Here is a 21483-nt window from a genome sequence, read left to right as displayed (position 1 = left end):
TTAAGGGTGTAAGAGTAAGAAATAGCAAAAGAAAGTAAGTATCTCTCACCTGCAGTATGAGTTGTTACGTTATGCATGTGAAAAGACCCTTTTGTGGTAGTTAATGTAAATTATGCATGTTAAAGGAATTATATGCTATGATATGTTATGCACATGTTATGATATGTAAGATGCCCCTCTAAGTTTTGAGACTAAGAGCATATGTAGAGGGTCTTGAATGACTTCCCATCTAGTTTGGGACTAAGAAACATAAATTCAAGGGCTCTAAAGTGCTTCCCTACAAGTACGGGGTTAAAGTGCACACCAGGTGTTTGTCTAAATAACAAATTAGTGCAAGAATAAGAAAGAAGTATTAAAAGAAAGTATTTTATTTTGAAGTGGCATGTACTGGACCAAGGTCCATGGGATGGGCTCCTAGATTGCCCTAGGCATAAGTTCGCCTAGTAGTACCTTAATGGGTTCGGGATTAGCTACCTCGGATCTTATTAAGGACGCGCGCAAAGTGGTACATTGCCGGACCCAAAGAAGTTGATTATTATTTTTACTAGTATGTATTATAAAGTTTCCAAGTTCATTGGTTTGTTAAAGTAAAACCATCATTAAGTGGAGAACTTGAGTTATAAAGTGTAGCGCTGATGAACTCTATGATATGCCAAGATTTCTGTTTTCATTACCTTACTAGCATGGTTGAAGTTGATTATTTTCACTATAAACCTGTTTTAAAAAAATACATATCATGTGCATATTTACAAAGCATGAGTTTTAGCGTGAACTATACTCAAGTGCATGTTTGGTTGTTTTCTTCCCAAGCAGTTTTAAAAGCATGTTCTTTTAAATGCATGGTTTTGTGAGTAGATGGTACTTACTAAGCGTTTGCTTATAGATTTGCATTTCCTTATACTGCAGATAAAGGTAAAGGGAAGCTCGAGTAAGGGGGGGGGGTAGCAGGAGCAATGTTTGCTGGTGTATGTGACAGAACAGTGGAAAGTGATCTTGGAACTTGCTAGTACTTGAAAATGCTAGATTTTGGTACTGATGGATCTAGTTTCTCATTTTCGCTTAGCATAAACATATTATTGCAGTATTGTGTATGAAGAATGTTCAGTTGTTAGTAATTAGTTGTCAAAGTCTCCTCATAAAGTAATGGGATAGATTGATAAGCCAAGAAAGGAGTACAAGGGGAGAATCACTTCCTTTTGGGGTCAGGGGGTGACCCCCACACGGCCTGTGACATGGCCGTGTGGAGTCACATGACCCCAACTCTCTCCCTCTCGACCAAAGTTACACGGTCGTGTGCTACACACGGCCATGTGAGGCTTAGCCTCTGGAAAAGTTACACGACTGTGTGCCACACATGGCCATGCGAGCCTTAGCCTCTAGAAAAGTTACACGGTCGTGTGTCACACACAGCCATGCGAGGCTTAGCTTCGGGAAAAGTTACACGACCGTGTGCCACACACGGTCATATGAGGCTTAGCCTCTGGAAAAGTTATACGGCCGTGTGCCACACACGACCATGCGAGGCTTAGCTTCGGGAAAAGTTACACGGTCGTGTGCCACACACGACCATGCGAGGCTTAGCCTCTGGAAAAGTTACACGGCCGTGTGCCACACACGACCATGCGAGGCTTAGCCTCTGGAAAAGTTACACGGTCGTGTGCCACACACGGCCATATAAGGTTTAGTCTATGCAAAAGTCCCATGGCCATATGCCACACACGGCCATGTAACGTTTAGTCTCTATAAAAGTCACATGGCCATGTGTCACACACGACCATGTAAGTTTAGCTTCTAGAAAGGTTACACGACCGTGTGCCACACAAGTTCAAACTAGATTTCTGAATCGAGTGAAGTGCAAATAACAAGGTAAAAAAAACAAAGATAAAGGTAACGTTCGTGCCCTAAGTTAGGGTAAGAGAAAGGCGGTCGTTACACCAAACACATACTTTGGTGATTTAATCTCATTCGAGAGAATATCGATTGAGGATTTGTGAAGATATGCAGCGTGCCGACAAATGATAATATTACGGACCCACTAACCAAGGCTTTGGTATAGAGAAATCATGATGGTCATACTATGTCACTAACTATTATATACTTTAGTAATTAATTCTAGTGCTAGCTAGTGAGAGATTATTAGTGTCATCCCAAAGAGTCAATCATGAGATAAATAATATATGACCTTTTATCATAAACCAAATTAAAGCCATGATTTTAATGCTTACGTTATATTTTGTATATGGAAAAATAAAATAAAATATCTTATTAGATAATGTTAGTGTAGAGAGCACCAGAATCGAACATGAGTTTTGATGTTGCCAAAGGTTCAAGTTAAGTCTTGTTATGATCTGATGATTTCAATAAAGTGTGCATGCTGCTTACTCAACCAAGAAAGCTCTAGTTGTGGCTAGGAAGGGAAGTATTAGTAGATCGTGGAAGGAAGACAAGAAGTTCAGGTGGGTCGACGACCTAACACCTGATAGTTTGATTCAATAGGTATGGATGACCTGATATCGAGAGGAAGTCATGGTGACCCGATCCAATGCTGAGTTGAAGTCCAAACAGGTCTGAGGACTAGATGTTTGATAGGTAGATTGAAGTAAGAAACTAGAGTGGAGCGATAGGGAGGTCGTGTCCTGGGAAGAGATAAACTCTAGGTTGTTGATCCAACTGAAGAAACCGAGAGATTTTCAAGTTGAGATCAAGATAGGTCTTACTATCCTTTCCTATTCATGCATCATTATACTAAGCTAACTCTATTTTGCAAGAGTATTTTTATACTTGTCGAACTAATTCTGTTTTGTAGAAACTATAAGGATCGGTCAACCAAATAGGAGGTTTAATCGACCGAACCTAGCTAACTAAGCACAGAGTTCATGTCGAGCAGAACAAGTTTGGTATGCATCAAGATCGATCAACGAAACCCATCTATTAGTCGACCGAACCTATTATAACAAGCATAGTAGCATATCACAATCTTTGCAACAAAGAAAATACAGGGATCTGTTGACTAATCAAGGTGATCCGTCGACTAATCATTAAATGCTCTTAATTATGTGAAGATCAGATCTCAACAAAGAAAGAAGAGAGCGTGTAATGTCGACCAAAAGGATCAGTCGACCGAATGACTTTTCGATCGATCGAACCTAGCTTATAAAAGGACCTCGATATTTGAGTCGAGAAATCAACTTTTTCGGTGAAAACCTTTACTGCACTCTATTCATGCTTCTACTGTTCTGTGCCTCAACTTCACGTACATGCTGTTATGCTGAGAAGTGCCAATGAGTTTCATCATCTATTCTTTGTCGGTATACTTTACGTTTTAGCTTGCATTATTTACAAGAAGATAGTAAGGTGTTACTATCATTCTTTTCCTTTGTACGAATTGCTTCTTTTCAAAGATTTTAGAAAGACGGATTATAATGAATTGCTCAATGGTACGATCAAAGATTGTGGCTCTTCGAGTAGGAGTTGACATAGACTCCGAACCAAGTAATCAAACGAGCCACTTGTATTGCTTTTTCTATTCTATTTCGTTGCTTTCTTTGATAAAAGATAAAAGTTTTTTAAACAAACGATATTCACCCCCTTTTATCGTTTCTTTCAATCCTTTAGATAAAACTTGAAAGTTGAGTACGCCACGAGACACAATCTTATCGGATAAGATCATGTCAACTCTAAAAGTTAGAGTTTGATCTCAGCTTATATATAGTAGCTAGTACTACAGCGTGGGCTTGCGTACATGTTCATAACATGAGCGGCGGCAAGAAATTCTAACTGTGCTCATGAGGCGGGTGATGCCGATGTGCTCATGTGGATACCATAGAGGCGCGAACATGTTGATCACGCTGAGTTCAGCTTGACTCTCCAGATTCACAAAGGATTCACATTTTGAAGGTAGCCTTCCCTAGCAAACATTTAATAAACATTCGCTTGGATCTCTGGCGGATTTCTTTTTCTGCTACTTTTTAATGTTTGATTATGCTTCGGAATCCAATAGTTAGGCTTTCGACGATAAATCAATGGAGAAGAGAAGCAGTAGTATGTATGTGTCTATGTGCACGTATACGTAAGAGTATCTTGACCCACAGATGTGAACTCCTTTTATAATACTATTGAAATGATATTCTCTTCTCATTTATTGGACGTCATATCATAGCGTGGATAATATCTCATCATTGTATTTTTGTTATATCTGTATAATCATATTGCTTTACACTCTCTGACAACCCATATGTTATACCATTTATGACGTCAACCCATGAGACAAGGATCCATTGGGCCCGAGAGCCTGACCTATTAAGCAAAAGTAGAGTCGGAGTGGGGAGATCAAACTAAAGAATTCAAGAGGAGCAGAACCTCTATAGTCATATCGATAGGGCCACATGGGGTTGGGCAGGATAGGGCATTGAGTTGGGGGAGCTGAACCCTTAGAGTCAGACGAATTAACTATAAGAATCGAGGAATTGAATCTCTAGAGTCAGAAAGACTGACTAGGAGAATCGAGGAGCTGTGCCCTTCTTTGATTTGGGCTTCCACCCTTGTAAGACCTTTGATCCATCCCATACAAGTGGAAACCTCTTATTAATCCTCGCAGTATTTCTTCTCCAAGGAGATTAATGTATCATCGGGGCTTTGCCTCCATTTATAATAGATATGGACTATGTAGCCATGCATAATAATGCAAGAAACATAACCTTTCTCTATAATTTACTATCGATAAAAGAATTACATTCACATTTGAAGATAGCTAAATGTATATATTAACAATCTCATTGTCATGGATAGAAGAGCAAGTGGAAGGATTTAAAATATGTCTATCTATTTTTTAACAGATAAATAGGAAAAAAAAATATCTTTCATGCACCTCAAAGTAAATAAGGCAAATAAAAAATTGAAAGTTTTTTTTGAAATGGCTCATTTGTAAATTTTTCATAAAGCTAATTATGGGTTGTTATCTCAATCGGGATAATTGAGTTGTTATACTTATTACTAATGTTGAAGAGATAAAATAGAATCAAGATGCATTTGATCAGAGATTGAATTGATCAAAATAAGTAAAAAAATTAAGATACATTATTGAAAAATGAAACTTCTTTGGAACAAAAGCCAATGAAACATTTTCATAAATTTTTTAATAAAATCGAGAATGAAATTTTCATTTCATAATCTTTGGCCAGAATAGTCTTGATTGAGTACAATGGATTGACTAAAAGTATCACAATTTGTTTAAAAACATAATTGGACATTTTTGACAAACTTATTACAAGTAACTTTTTGGTCATTAAATTGTGTACTAACTAATGGAGAATTGGTTTACTTAATTAAAGTGGCCAGAAGAAAAGACATGAGAAGAGTTTCATCAATAGTTGAGTTAGTAGCTCCACTATCAAGAAATGTACAAAGAATAAGTTCATGACCTCCGATATTCAAGGTACATTGAACTCTAATGTCTACTGAGTGTTCAAAATTACAAATGCTAGGTATTTTAATAAATACTAGATCGGTGTCTTCTTTAGACATAACAATGTTTTTTACTTTGTCTAAAAGCTCTGAGTCAAAAGGATTATCTTTAAGCCTGGCTATGTCAACCTCAAGTAGGTTAACTTGGGTTTCAATAACTTATACTATAGTTTCAAGTAATACATTTCTAGTACTGCCTCTAACAGAGTGTGCCAGAGGAATGGTAATATCAAAAATCCGTTTTAGACAAAGATTGCAAATTTGTGTTTTACAGAGTTTACAAGTTTTTCTTTTATCTATGGATGAGTAAAATCTACAAATAAAACAAAGAATGTTATGAGTTTTTTGGTTAAGTATCCAATCATGAGGTCAAACTCACTAGTCATATCTTAAATCTTTTAGGTTTTGTGGAATGAAGTGGGAGTACATGAAGTCAAGATCATTAGATTGTATTTGATCTAATTGATCTTCTAATTCCTTGAAATCATTCTGGATTGGAGGAGTAGTAATTCTATATTTTTCGGCTAATTCATAAAGATTATTGAGAAAGGAGTTGACAAGAGTATAGTTAGAAGAAGAAATTTCTTCCATATCTTTACATAAATAATAGAGTATATAAAAGATACATCTGAAACATCGGATTGTACTTCTACTAAGTTTAAATTCGTACAACTAACTAATTTAGTTTATTTGGTATATCAATTTTTTCTATTTAGACATATAGAGGATAAATGACATGATTCATTATAGACAAAACATGTTACAGTAGCGTTAGAATAAGTCTTTTTATGCTTGACTTTTCTAATGTGTTTTTCTTTATTCAGATAAGGCTTTTTCGCCTTGTTCTTTTTTTTATGACAAAAGATGAATACGCTCATCCCCCCGTCAACCCGTCCCTCGCGTTGCTCTTTTTTCGCCTTGCTCTTGCTTCAATAATAACTGGTTTTTGACTTACATCTTGATTGAGGAGTTATCATAGGTCTTCTCGTTCTTTCTAAGTCTTACTTTTCCTAGTTCAACCTCCAAAAATAAGAATGAGGAATGTCAGTGCCATAACAAGGGTTAGTGTAAGCAACAGGAAAACTAATAGCACTTGGCTATATTAACTCAGATGATGACTTAGCAGACTTAGATAGCTAGGACTATGAAATCCCTAATGATTTCTTAAATCCTACTTATTTACTTAGTTTAATTAAGAAACAGGGGAACTAAGACTCCTTGATATCTAGGTTTGAAAGATTAAAAATTATTGGAGTCAAAATAAGGTTTACTATAAACTAAACATTAGAAACTCTCCTCTCATAATAAAAGCACTAGATTTAAAATATATCAATTGGAAATGGAAGAATGTGTTATGCATATTAAATGATTCTAAATATCGATACAATATAAAGACCTGTCTTTAGACATAGAAACCTCACTTTTATAGTAAACAAAAGTATTAAAAAAAGGGAACAATTTAGAATGATATTTAACTATAAATATCTTAATAATAATTATCATGAAGATGATTATGAGATATCAAACAAAGACCAACTTATCAATAGAATTCAGAATTTTAAATGGTATTTAAAATTTAATATGAAATTTAAATTTTGACAAGTAAAAATGTACCCGTCTTTATTGAATGAATATTTTATTTTCTTTTTTAGATCAATATTTTGAATGACTAATTATACCATTTAGATTGGAGTGTTTGGTTGGAGGTTATTCTTGATAATCTTAGTTATCCATCTAAGGTTATCAACAAAAATCCTGTTTGGTTTAGGTAATCGATGATTCCCGAGTAATGTTCCATGCCCGACACGTCAGCAAAAGGGGCATGCAACCAGGAATCGAAAAATCTCGGAAAACTGAGGTTTTTCTTGATTCCGGGGTTATCGAATTTTTTTTTACCCAAAATACCCTCGGATAAAAGAAAAATGTGAAAAAAAGTAAAATGTAAAGAAAAAAAGAAAAATATAAAAAATAAAATAAAAAAAAAGTAAAAAATAAAAAAAACATCAAAAAAATAAAAAATGGTAAAAATTTTTTTTTTTTAAAAATAGAAAAAAATTTAAAAATTTAAAAATACAAAAAAACATAAAAAATAGGAAAAACGTAAAAAAATAAAAAAAATAAAAAAAGTTTAAAAACTAAAAAAAATTAAAAATAGAAAAATGTAAAAACCCCTAAAAAATTTAAAAACCCTAAAAAATAAAAAAAATAAAAAAGTAAAAAAAATAAAAAAAACTTAAAAAAATAAAAATTTAAAAACATAAAAAACAAAATAAAAATAAAATAAAAAATATATAAATTAAAAAAACATGAAAATATAGTAAAATATAATAGAGTTTAAATAATAATAATAATAATAATAATCATATTATTATTATTATTATTATTATTATTATTATTATTATTATTATTATTATTATTATTATTATTATGTATAGTTGATTTTGTAACTAAGGGTAATCTAGTAAAATACTAAACTAGGTTATTCATTAAAACTTTCAAACAAACATGTTTTTATTATATTATCTAGATTGAATCAAATAACATTTTGTTTTATTTTATTCCTATAATCTTGGTTATGTGATTACCTGGTAATCACATAACCAAGATTATACATGGAACCAAACGTATCCTTAATATTGTCAGGATGAAGCATGACTGAAAAATTAGTATGTCCATATTACATGACAAAATTTGATGTATTTTCATTATCTTAAAGTGGAAAGATATCTTAGTTTGATATCTTGCAAAGTAAGATGAGTTATATTTCTAATGAAATGTCTCATTTTACTTGTGTTTGTATTTATGATGTCTTAATTTTCTCTAAAACTAACACTACTCCCATTTTCAATGATTTCCAATTTATTTGAAACGAGTTGCTAATCATATATATATCGGAGTCTAGGACCAGAAAATTTTTAACCTTCAAGACCATTTTGATGATAAAATGAGAACATTACGGAGCTTTTTGACATTATGGATTATTTTTTATTTTTTAAAAAATATTTAACTCGGGAGTATTTTTGTGTTCAGCTCTTGTTCGTTCGGGGCCCCGCATAGAATGCTCTGTGCGGTGCTCGAATAGGATAATGAGATAAGTTCCTATCTTTGCGAGCTTTTGAATTCGTAATGGTCGCGAAGTCTCTCAATGCGATGTTTTCCATGGCGGAAACCCTAATCCCCAACTGCACTCGAGGAATTCCGTCAAGTTTCTCGAGCTCAAGACTAGCTTCTACTTCAAATCTCCAATCTCCGTCTTCCTTGGCATGCAAATCCGCTTTTTGCCATCTAAAATTTAGGTTTGCCACTCAACTTCGATTCGGAGCTCGGAAATGGGAGATTCTTGCAGCTACAACGCCTGCTTCCGTGGTCGACGATGGGTCCATGAGCATTGACTTGCGTCGTTTCATTGATCTCAATGCCGGAAAGTGGAACGGGTCTTTTTACGTGAGTAGGTTGATGGTTCTGTTGTCCACCTATTTTCAAACCCTTTTCAGATGTTCTTTGATTGGGATTTCGGGCTTACGAATGCAGCAATTCGATGCTCATGGAAACCTACTGCAAACTGTGAGTACAAAGCTTTCAGCGAGCTCCTATGGGGAGGACGAACTGATCAGCCTCATTCAAACGTGTGCTCTCTTGAAGCCAAACTTTTAAGTTCTTATTATATAAGCGATATATCTACCATATGAAAATTAACAAATCTCTCTCTAATATCATGTGAATGAATGGTTTTTTTGGCAAACTACCAGTGCTAAGAGGCAATGGATAAGTGGAAGGATGGATCTAGACGGTGAAATTCTAGTGGATGGATTTGACCTTGAGCTTTTACCTATCTTGATACATATATAGGATACAACTTTTTCTCAGTTCAATCTCTGCAATCTAGATTCCTATGTGAATTTAGTGTGACTTCTTTTGGTCCATGCATTACCATTTTATTTATTCATACTTTGTGAGATTGACCTAAATTGACACAAAAGAATAAAGTCGCACACACACAACACAGACAAAAAAAAAACATCAAAGTCATGGTATCTGATATCTTTGGTGCACATCTCCAACCAGTAGAATGGTTTGTTGCATATTAAGTCCCAAGGAGATTATCCTTGTTGACGCTGCCATTGGTATAACAATTTTACAGGTTGTATATAAAACAACCTCTCTTAGCAGGCAATGATGAAGTTGAATGGGCAGAGTATAAGATCAAAGAGGCAAATATGTTTACCATAGACAAGTATCAACAGGTGCTGTTTGGCTACATTGAAGTTTACTCCTTTAATTCTCCATGACTAGGTGATGTAAGTATCCCAGTGAATCTGTAGATTGGGTTCTTTCCGAAAGAGAGAGCATTTTCTCTTCAGTACCAGACTACCGGTATGTTGGAAACTGTCCTCAGACAGGGGGTGCTTGGAGAAGCTGACATTGGTGAAGAATTTCCAAAGTAATTCCCTCTTACTTAATTGTTTTCCTCCCTGAACTTGATCTTCTAAATCAATGTGGCATTTTGGTAGTTGCCGATGTCTTTCTGTTTGCACATGATTGGTGAAACATCTTAAAGATCACAGCTCACTTATTTATCAGTTTGCACATCAACTTTAGAAACTTGGATTTCATCAAATGATGACATCGATTACTTCATCACCTAGGTAACTATAGGGCCAATACATATGAAAGGCTTATCCTAACGCAGCTTTTTTGCTTCTCTTGCTAGTTGAATCTTAACTTTATTATGATTGAGTTTGATCTCAATTCTTCCTCATCTATAGAATATTGTACGACTGGAAGATGTTAATGCTCATGTCTTTCACAATTTTGTATCATAGTTCTTTTTTCCTTTACAGAAACCTGAAGATTCCTTCAAAGTGGCCTTCTATTGTCTGTGAAAATTGCCTATATTCTTTGGAGAAAGATACACGGGCAAGAGCATTTCACATAATGGATCCAAAAGGCATTCTCGAAATGCTTATTGTTTTTGTTGAAGAAAGAGGAAAGGAAATGCCTGTCTTTCCATCTTGCAATACTGCTACCATCGTATGTCACCTCATTTTTGCCAAATAAATATATATCCCCAACAAAACCTGATTTCATAATAATGTATCATTTTATTTTGCATGACTTAATAGTTTCTTTGTTGTTATATTCACTCATTCTTTGGAATCCAGGGTCTCAATGTTTCTGAGCAGGACTTCCGAAATCAAATAACTCCGTGGCTCGGTCGATGGGAAGGTCATTCTGTTACCAAACGCAGTGGTGTATATGGAGCAACACTTGCGGAGGCAGACACTGTAGCTTTGCTCGAAATGGATGGGAATGACCATTTAATTCAGGTGTGATAATCAAACTGTCAACTCCTACGATGTAGTAAGAACTACTCCAAATCCAACATAGTATCTTGAGCTTTTTTTTTTTTACCATCTTATATGAGAATTATATTCTGAGCCATCTTTTATAAATTTTCTTGTAGTCTCCTTGAGGTGTTATAGTCCTTGAAACTTGACTGTTTTAGTTATTTTTCATTATGAGTCATGCTAGAGATTTTTTTTTTCATGAAGTGACCACATAATTTGTGTTTTTCAGTGTGTAAATAAACTGTGTATATTATATCTGAATCAGCCATTTCTTTTGTTTACACAAGTCGATAACCCGTGGCATTTATTTTAGATATCTGATATAACTAAAAAGTATATATTCTTGGGAGCTTATCATTTTCAGAAATATATTACATATATAATTAACTTATTTAAAACAATTTTATAAGAAAAAAAGTACATTTAAACAAATACAGAAACACATACAAATATTTGTAAAACTAAAGAGGACCTTAAATGCATCTATTAAGTGAAAGAAATTAATAAACATGCGTTACAAGAGTATAGTAGAAGTGAATGAGAATAAGACATTATTAGTAGGGTAGAAGATTCCCAAGGTTCTTACCTATCCAATAATTAGCATTTTTTTTTCTCGATACACCAGGTGTCCAAGCTTCATCCAATTAATCCTCTATCTATAGCTTTGCTATTTAATTTTGAAGAACAAATTTCTAGCTAGCAACAAAACGATGTCATGCAATTGCACATAGCTTTTTGGTATATATATATATATATATATTTTCACTGCAGCAAACAACTAATTAAGCTAATTGCATGATAATTGCTATACTATCCTTTTGCATAACATATCATTCGATGATTCCCTTTATCAACTAGATCGTTAACTGTTCCACTTCATCCAGGATATAACTTCAACTGCTAGTGGGAGTGATATTACCACTAACGTCCATTGGACCGGCACCATAAGCGATAACATGGCCACCTTTGATGGAGGCTTCCAGTTGATCTTTCTACCTGGAGGCATGTGCATGGGATGCCCATGTGACATAGGTAGGCATGTTGCCCAGTTGCAACCTTTCCACCTCGAATTTTGTTGGATGGAGTCGCTGGAGAAGCGGCAACGCCTGGTGCGAACTTATGATACAGATGGCCTTGTGGTGTCAACGACTTACTTCTACGAAATCAAAGGTTAAGGAAAACAGCTCCAAAACTCGCAGAATCCCCTGCTTGTGTTACATGGAGGATCAGTGGAGACGGCCTATGCATCCCAGCATACTTTGTAATTGTGTACCAGTGGTCTACCCCAATTTTCCTCGAGGTTTTTCCAATGTGAATGATTCATAGACGGAACTTCATTTATTTATTATTATTATTGTTATTATTTTTCCTATTTGCAATGCTTTCCTTTTCGTCTTGGTGAATGACATGAATTTCATGTAATGGGATCAGATTAAGTGCTTATCATGATGGTGATGGATGGCTATAGAAGTCTAAATCCTTTTAACATTTTATGGAGGAGCAAGGCTCTTCCCCATCGGCATTGTATCTTTGACCAACAAGCTTATTATCAAGAAGAGAGGAGAAAGAGGATAATCAAATCATGGAGAGAAAGATGAAGGTAAAGGTTACGGAAACTAGCTATTGTTTCAGGTATGCAAATTATATTTTATTTAAAATCTTATATAGTGATCTTAGATAAAGAAATTTACATTGGTGCATAAGATAGAGTTATGGTAGCAGGTGAAGAAGGTGAACAAGAAGCTTCATCATCACCTTTCAACAAACAAGATGTGCAAGTTGTGTAACAAACATATAAACTCTAACCACAAACCAGAGAATTGTCAGCTCTCTGATGGTGGTCGAGTATGTTTAGTACAAAATGATGTGAAACATCCTCATAAGCTCGCATTCATGCCTTGTTTTGCCACCACACGTGTGCCTTGGGTGCCTACCATACAACTCTAAGACACATTGTATAAAGGATGAAAGGATCTTTGCTTCCATGATCTCTTAAGAGAATGAGTCCTTGCAATTCGAGGACTCCATGGTGGAACGATCGTTCCATAGGTACCTCATATTCCATGTGAGACGCTTAAGCCCCATCCTTACCCTTCCAAATGGCCATGATCCTTGAGGTTGCATATTAAACCTTCATGGACATTTTAAACTACATTTCATTTTCTCCTCCTCTAGGACTGAGTAGTTGGAAATGTAATGTGGTGCCTAGTTGATGGTTCGGGTAATCAATCTAAAGTTTACCATGCTCAAGTGTTATCACAATCATTCTAATACGCTCCAATTTCCTCCTTCAAACCTATACTTCACAACGATGTAAGGGAATCGACATTGAATTCCCAAATAAAAACTACAATGATTTCCCAAGTAGAACCTTATAGAGGGAAACTGAACGAAACTATAGCAGAGATAAGTGCGTTGCCACCTCTAACAACCATGTTAATCACCATGATTTCTTTCCTCAATAATAATAGATCCACATTCCAGAACTGCTCATACAAACACATGGATGTCCCCGGGGTCATGGTGCCACGGTAGGACATTCAGGTTGTCTCCCAGGTACCCGTGGTTCGAACCCCAGTTACGACGTATTTGTAGGAATTTTTTCTCCAAATAGGGGGCATAATCAAAGGATACTGGGCTTCTGGGCTGGTCGTCGCGTGCGCTTCTCGATTTATCCTGATGACTAATAAAAAATTTTCATAAGACCAAACCGATCATCCCAGATATAATCAATGACACTAATTAAGATTATCTTTCTTTTTCATACAAACACATGGATGAATCATTTTTCATTAAAAAAGAAAAGAAGAGAGACGAACTGTTTCAATGACTTTAGTTGATTTTGTCAATACTTGTGAGGTGGCTAACTAGATGTTTCATTCGACTCATTTAAGTAGAGACTCATTTAGAAAACTTAGATCATAATCTTTATCTCCTTCAATGCAAACTAATACTAATTAGATTCGAGATTAGTTTTATAAGTGTATACTACAACAATAAATAAAAGATTATCATCAGGGAAGAGGTGGAATAAACCTATTACCAATAGGACAAAAGCAGAGGGAAATTCATTTTGTCTAACTAGTTTTCAATTAGGATAAACTTCAAAAGGACCATGTTTACTGCTCCTGTCTGAAAGCGGAGAAGACGGAAAGTTGGAGATATGGCTGGAAGTTAGATGCGGTGAACACTTCACGTGGTCCTGTAACACAAAAGCGTCAGTGCCGGGCCGGGAAGGGGTTCCCGGCGTTGACCCTCTGATTCTCAAGTCAATTTCCGGCAATGTAGAAAATAGTAACAAAAGAGAGCATAGAATGATGAAGTTGTGCATACCTCCTCCTGTAGATGGGAACCCCCCTTTTATACCACCACTATAGTGTTTGTGCACGCCTCTCAAAGCGTGCACATGTTTTCCCAAGTGTCGTATAAAAGACAAGTCAAAAAGTGTCCCTGACATCTTTCCTAAGCAAGTATACATATATCTGATGTGAAATGCTGGAAACTTCCAAAGTACTATTTGTTTGTAGAACATGCTCCTTTCTCAGTGGCGCACATCCCCAAAAGGATACGACGAGATACTTAGGTGGGTCCCGCTGTAGGCCGATCGGAGTCCGTCGACTGGGGCACCCCCACTCGGTCATGTCCCTCGGGTCTGCCGACACATTCCTTCCTTGTTTATTGATTGTCATTGGTTGCCTTCGTCTGACCAGCCGTGTCCCTCGATCAGGGAAACAAGCTAGTTGAGGCTTGTCATTTACCTCTTGACTCCGTCTGTCGGCATTAGGCGAGTCGTTCGACACCCTTTCTGGGTCGATCGACCCTAACATTCGTTCGGTCGCCCTACCAGGCCGGTCGACCAACATTTTTGACCTCGGCCTCCATGTCAGCCGACCTTCCTTGCTTTGACCTACCTTTGGTGGGACACCTCTTCATCATCGCCTCACAAGCCTTCCCTTTAAGTCTAGTCGAACGAGGTTGCAAGTTCGACTGACTGGACAGTTAGTGTGTTCTAGAACTCTTTCTTCCTAATCGGGTGTCCTTGGATTTCGAGTTGTCGCTCGGCTGTCAACCTTGTTGTCCTTTGACTCAAGGGTTTATAGTTATCGCTCGGCTTTGATGTTCGTTGCACAGATGTTTGTAACTGTCGCTCAGCGATATCATGACCAACACTTAGCGATTTTTTAACCTCCTTCTGATCCTTGCTTCGACCGCTTGACCCACTATAATTTCTCGAAAGTCGTTCAAATCTCTCACCATTAATACAAAGCACGCTTGGTCATGCCCTGTAATCATGCTTTCTATCTCCTCATTAATGCTACCTATAACCCCCACCTTTGCATGCCACCGCATGCTTCATGTGACAGGCGACTGTTTGGGTTTGATGTGACGGTTGTCTTTTCAAATTCAACGGACTAGATCAAATTTCGTTTTCCAAAATCTTGGATCGGACGACGTAGGGCAGTCGTCATCCAAGATTTTAAACCCCTAGTTTTTTCTTTCACCCCATCATTTTCCTCGTGTTCATCTTCCTTTTCCCTGCTTCTCTGTCTGCAGTCTTCGCCTACGATTTTCCTTACAGTAAGCCTTTTATCCTCCTCTTTGAATCCTTGATTTCCCTTCTTTTCTTTTCTTCATGACGGAATCTTCTCATCCTCCCCCGATCGCCCACGGACTCAAGTACACCTCCGCCGAGTCTAAATTTAATGGCGACAAGGTCGACTAGATGTAACTCACCTACTGATTTCCTGACGGCTATCGAATTGTCATCCCTTCTGCTTATAACCGTCCTCACATACCTCCAGATGGTTTTCTGCCCTTCTTTAAGGACCAATTCCACGCCGACCTTCACTTCCCCATCCACCTTTTTTTCTCGAAAGTTTGTAGATATTTTCATATTCCCCTGCATCAATTAGTGCCTAACTCGTTTAGATTACTGTGTAGGGTTGTTGTCTTATTATGCCTGTATGGGATTCCTTTGGTGCCTCACGTTTTTCATTATTTTTATTATCCTAAATTCTCTGAGCCGGGCACTTTTCTTTTCCAAACTCGAGTGGGCATTGTATATTTTGATAAAATATCCTCCTTGAATAAGCACCGGAAGGAGCACTATTTCTATATTCATTTGCCCGCTCGGCTTGACTTTTCGATTGATTGGCAGATTGAACTCTCAAAACCTCCCCCGCTCAGGAGGTACTGTGGATCAACAACTTATCTCCAAGTAGCTTCAAGTTTGACCGATCAGAAGAAGGTTGAAATGGACAACTGTGAAGTGCGCAAGTGTCCAATTGGGCAATAGGCTGCAAAGAAGAAGGGTAAAATCAATCATGCAGTGGTAGAAATAATGGAACAAAGCATTGACAACATGATCGACATGTGGAAGGAATTCAAAGGTATTCAACAAGACAAAGGAAGATAGATGAATTCCATAATAGCAAGAAAGTTGCTGAATATGAAGCGTTTCGACGTGATTATGAAATCCTGACATGGGATACTTCAAGAATGACAAAGCAACAAGAGGATATACATAAAAAAACATGTGAAATAATATCCAAAATATGAGGAATACCTTATTAGATGGGTTTTCATTTTTTTTAGATCGAAGTGTAGATGTAGTTTAGTTTATCTTATTGTTATTTGTAATTTCAGTCTTGGATGGTTCCATTATAGCACTTCAAAATATCCTATTGGAAAGAGGAGATGGTGGTGGATGATTTGTATCCTAAAGCATGTGATGTGTCATGCTCACTTGTCAAGCTCTTAAAAGTGTGTTTATATGTGGCAATAGAGCTTGAGAAGATTGAAAAATGAATTTGTCAAGGGAGGCAGATATCCATTTACTAGTGTGGATTTTACCTTTTTTTTACATCATATTTCTTAAATTTTCTTTATCAAACTTCAATTGACTTAGCACCAAAAGTCGAGCCACCACTCTTGAGTTCACTTCTCACTCCAGTCATATGCTAAACTCTACTACTCGAGCCAAAATTGCTTAGTAAGACTAATTGAATCAATTCATTATATGGATTAGGCCGACCATCAAAGACAGGTGTAAGATTGGGATCATCAATCAATTGTATCACCTCTTGAACTGATGTGTGCACATTAAATAATTTTAGTAATGGTAAAGGTTGGGACTGACGAGGCAAACGATTCATGAAACGAGATTAAATTTTATATTAGAAACTAGATGTTATAAACTAATTATTGTAAATCAGTCATTAGAAATTAGTCGTTAAAAACTAATAGGATCCGTCAATTCTTGCATGATGAACTGATGGATGATGCTAATGAAAGATTTATGCTAATGCTCATACAACAACACCAAATGTTGATCGAAATAGGTATGAGTTATTTATCGGGTGGAACACATACGAGAACATATTTGGATCGGGAGTGTGAAGTCGGGCACACTAGTCATTTAAATGATTACTTCTCTAATCAACCAGTTTATACCGGTGAAATGTTTCGGTAAAGATTTCGAACGCGAAGAGAGTCATTTCTGGGTATTGTCGAAAAATCGCAAAATCATTCAGAGTATTTTCAATGGATAATCGATGCAATGGGAAGGATGGGCTTGTCGCCACTTTAAAAATGCATGGCAGCTCTCCATGAATTGGCACATATATGGAGCTCCTGTCGACCAATTCGTGTATAAGACTTGTTGAAACAACTGCCATCGACTGTTTGATCAACTTATGCAAATGTGTATAAAAAGTATTTGGGGGCCAATACTTGACAAGACTAACTGCAGTTAACACCCAACATTTGTTTGAAATCCATGAGCGAAGGCATGACTTCCCTGACATATTGGGTAGTCTTGATTGTATGCATTGAGAATGAAAAAATTGTCCCGTTGCTTGGAGAGGCAGGTTTACTCGAGACGATCATGGGCACCCAACAATTTTGCTTGAAGTAGTCACTTCTGCTGAATTATGGATATGACATGCTTTTTTGGAGCTACAGGATCACGTAATGATATAAATGTGCTTTACAAATCACTTCCATTCAACAATATTTCGGAAGGAGGTTCATTAGAGGTTTATTTTACAATAAACAGCACAACATATACTAAAGGATATTTTCTAATAGATGGGATTTACCCAACTTGGGCTACCTTCATCAAGAATTTTCCATGCCCCGAGGATCCAAAGAGAAAAATGTTCAAGGAAAGACAAGATGTTTCAAGAAAAGATGTCGAATGGGCATTTGGAGTTCTCCAAGCTCGTTGGGCAATAGTCAAAGGTCCAGGGCGATATTAGTTCAGGGATATATTGAGGGATATCATGTACACATGTATTATTTTACACAATATAAGTGTTGAGGCTGAGGGGAAGCAGTATCCAATTGGATGGGAGATTAAGAAAATCATCCAACACGGGTAAGACAGGTCACACCCGAATTCCAAGAATACCTTCAAAGAAACTGTGAGTTGTGTGACAGTGAAACATATCATTAACTTTGAGCTAACTTGGTTAAACATATATGAGCACTTGATAAAAGTAATCAATGAAAGATGAGTTAATTTTATGAAGCATTTAATTATAATATTTTATTTCATGAATGGTCAAAATTGTACTCCTTTCGTTTGAAAATAAATATATTTGATAGGTTAAAAAAATACAAATGACTATAATTAAATTAAAATTCATAAGTTAATTAAATATTAAATGAAAATTATAAATTAAATTAAAAATCATAATTTAATTAATTTATTAATTAAAAATTCTAAATAAATTAAATTAAATTAAAGATTTTAATTAACTAAAATCTTAAGTGAAAATTATATAGAGATATTAAATAAAAAATAATAAATAAAGATATGTGATTTATAATGTAAGATCCACAAAAAGGTTATATGGAGCTTTTTTTTTTATTGTGGAGAGAATAGTAAATTTTTTACTTTTGATGTGGCATTGATGTTGCATATTAAAACTACAAAAAAGTTTATAGAGAGGTTTAACTATTGAAGATGTCCTTAGATCACGATCACTCAATTGCTCGCCTTTCTCCATGCTCCCTGGCAAAATCAATAGGTAGAAGCCTAAACATAGTCATGTGTCACTTGATAAAAGTGTTACAACAATGTTATGTAGACCATAGGCGAGAGACACTTATATTGGTCGTGCTGACCTTTTTTTGGTTTTGTAGTTAAAAATCGTTATATTTAAGAGGTGTCCCATAATGTATTATTTATTGAATAAATAAAATTTCTTATTTGAGTGTGTATGATATATATATTGATTTTAAACTCAATTAAGACTTAATAAGCTAGAGAAAACCCTTAGTAAGATGGAAAATATGTTTAAATGATCCGAGAAACAAAACTTAGGCTTAGAAAAACAAGTCATCTATGGACAAGATGTGTTTGTGATACAAATCTAAGTCCAAGAAAAGCATGACTTTAAACTATAGTGTTCCATATAGTTAAGGAACTAATCATAAGTCTAGAATTCAAGTTAAAATTATAAGGGAGGTTACCCCTAGTGTTGACCATGAGGAGATTAGCATGACTAAGAGTTCTAAAAACTCTAGGAAAGTTATTATGAACGTATCTAAGAAGGTTATTCATAGTGAGCATCTAGGTGTATCCAAGGAGTTCCAATAGGTATTAGGTTACTAAAAGTGTGATCTCTTGACACAAAATGGGTATAGGCCGTGCCAACCTTAATTGGAAGGGTAGTTAACCCAACCACGGTAATGTCGACATTTTAGAGCATTTTCAAGGTATTGTGACATCTTGAAAATGAGAAGTTTAATTTTTTCCTTGATAAGGTTATAGTGTACCAATAAATATTGAAGTTTTGAGATGAATCCAAATTGACACAAATAGGATAAAATCATACTGTATGTCAAGTGTGGGTTTTTGGCACATTTGAGGGAGATAAGATTGCTTATGCCAAATCGAGTATTTGACATAAACATTAGATAATGATATTTAGATGGAAAACCTAGGTATTTTCTTTGTACTATAACTACCATACTTGTGTGTTCTATCACATGTCATGATATCATATTATACATTCATATTGTCATGAAAAATGATACATGTCATGTCATACATGTATCATAAAGTTATTATAGATTTCAATTTGAAAGTTATGCATTTGATTGATGTCATACTCGTATACATGTATAAATTTTAATTCCTCATAATTAAGGATAATGACATTAGTTGACATCTTAGGATGATCAAGTTTAAAATACTTAGTTAGAGATACATGATTCCTTAGTTTTAGGGAAATACTAATTTTATATCTCACGAAGGCTATAGGATGACTTATGTGTATACTAAGATACATTAAGTATAAGTAGGATGATGAGAAACACTCAAGATGTTGATTTAGTGCATTTATTTAAGTTATGTTTCATCAAAACAAATAGATTTTGTGTTGACCAATAATGGGAAAAACTAAAGTACAAGTCATGTACATTTAGCCTATAGATCATTGTTGGAAATTAACTTTGAAAATTATTTCAAAATTAGTTTTAAAAATCTTGGTGAAGTCTATTTGTTGATGGAATCACCATTAATTATGTGGATACAAAGTTAAAGTAAAATTTTAAAGTTTTCAATGGTTTCCAACTTTGTATCATTCTTTGAAAATAAAATATATTTTCATAGAAAACTATTTTTTTTCCTGATAATATTTGACATAAGTAATATGTATATGAAATTTTATAATTTTTTAAAAAACATAGAATTACTTATGTATTTCTGACATTTGGTCTGATAGTTGAAATTATAGTTTTCAGAAAGTTAGTCTAATTGATTCTGTGTTTTTGATTAAAATAGATTTGTTTAAGTCATCTAAGCTCAATCTTTGGTATCTTAAGTATCTCTAACTCTCTGATATACTTAGATAAATATTCAAAGGAAATTTTCTTGATGAAAATGAGAAAGGGATATTAAAAATAAAAAAAATGGAATTAAGAGGGAGGTTTATATTCAAGGTGAATTTTCAACCTCATAACTTAAATTTTGAAATTTCCTAAAGATTTAAGAACTCAAAATCATTGTTGGTGCAATGATTGGAGTTGGAGCATCCTTTGAGAGGGAGGTCCTCCTTAAAGACACGATTTCAATATGAAAGTTAGGATTGGAAGATGAGAATGGATTTTCGGAAAAGGTTTTTGATGTGTGCCAAAGAGGGAGAATAAATGGTTCAAGTTAGAAAACTTTCATTTATGTTATGGTATGAGAAGTAGGATGTTGAGCTAATGGTCTAGCCTAACTTAAATATATTGTCAGACATAAAAAATGAGGATATTGTTAGTGTAATCGACTCCTCTTCATTTAACCAAGTTAACCAAGCTCGAGTTGACTCAAGTTAGGATTTTAATGTTTGGTCAATATGTTATTTGGTCGAGTGAGATATTCAGTAGGTCAAGGTTGACCGGATACTTGACAATTGATCAATATGTTAAGTTGATTGAGTGACAAATCAAGTAGGTCAAGGTTAAACGAATACTTGACAATATATATACAAACCCAAGTGAGTCATGATTAACCAGACATTTGGTAGTCGGAAGTTCAAAATGGAGTTGGAACAAGACAAAAAGTCTAAGTGAGTCATTGTTGACCGGACACTTGGTGATCAAAAGTCCAACAAGTAGTTGACAAAAGAAAAGTTTAAGTGGGTCACAATTGATCAAACACTTGGCGGTCAGAAGT

The 21483-nt window shown here is 35.4% G+C and overlaps 1 protein-coding gene across 3 annotated transcripts; it reads left to right on the top strand.

Moving 5' to 3' along the window:
* Positions 1 to 8541: 8541 nt before the first annotated feature.
* Positions 8542 to 12705, top strand: LOC122052433. 3 transcript variants are annotated; one of them, XR_006132005.1, is made up of 9 exons: positions 8544 to 8907; positions 8995 to 9089; positions 9605 to 9707; positions 9786 to 9904; positions 10305 to 10494; positions 10626 to 10790; positions 11696 to 12111; positions 12243 to 12443; positions 12534 to 12705. XR_006132005.1 is itself a non-coding variant. In XM_042613936.1 (7 exons), exons 1-7 carry the CDS (start codon positions 8590 to 8592, stop codon positions 11984 to 11986), a joined length of 1281 nt encoding a protein of 426 aa, XP_042469870.1. In that variant the 5' UTR covers positions 8544 to 8589; the 3' UTR covers positions 11987 to 12227. The 3 variants fall into 3 exon arrangements, 2 of the variants coding, with proteins under 2 accessions (XP_042469871.1, XP_042469870.1); XM_042613936.1 differs by lacking the exons at positions 12243 to 12443; positions 12534 to 12705 and having other exon boundaries at positions 11696 to 12227; XM_042613937.1 differs by lacking the exons at positions 9605 to 9707; positions 9786 to 9904; positions 12243 to 12443; positions 12534 to 12705 and having other exon boundaries at positions 8542 to 8907; positions 11696 to 12217.
* Positions 12706 to 21483: the final 8778 nt, after the last annotated feature.

The sequence above is a fragment of the Zingiber officinale genome, chromosome 3A (genome assembly GCF_018446385.1).
Source record: "Zingiber officinale cultivar Zhangliang chromosome 3A, Zo_v1.1, whole genome shotgun sequence".
NCBI classification, from domain to species: domain Eukaryota; kingdom Viridiplantae; phylum Streptophyta; class Magnoliopsida; order Zingiberales; family Zingiberaceae; genus Zingiber; species Zingiber officinale.
Note: the sequence above shows the minus strand (reverse complement) of the source record. Positions and strands in the feature narration are given on the sequence as shown.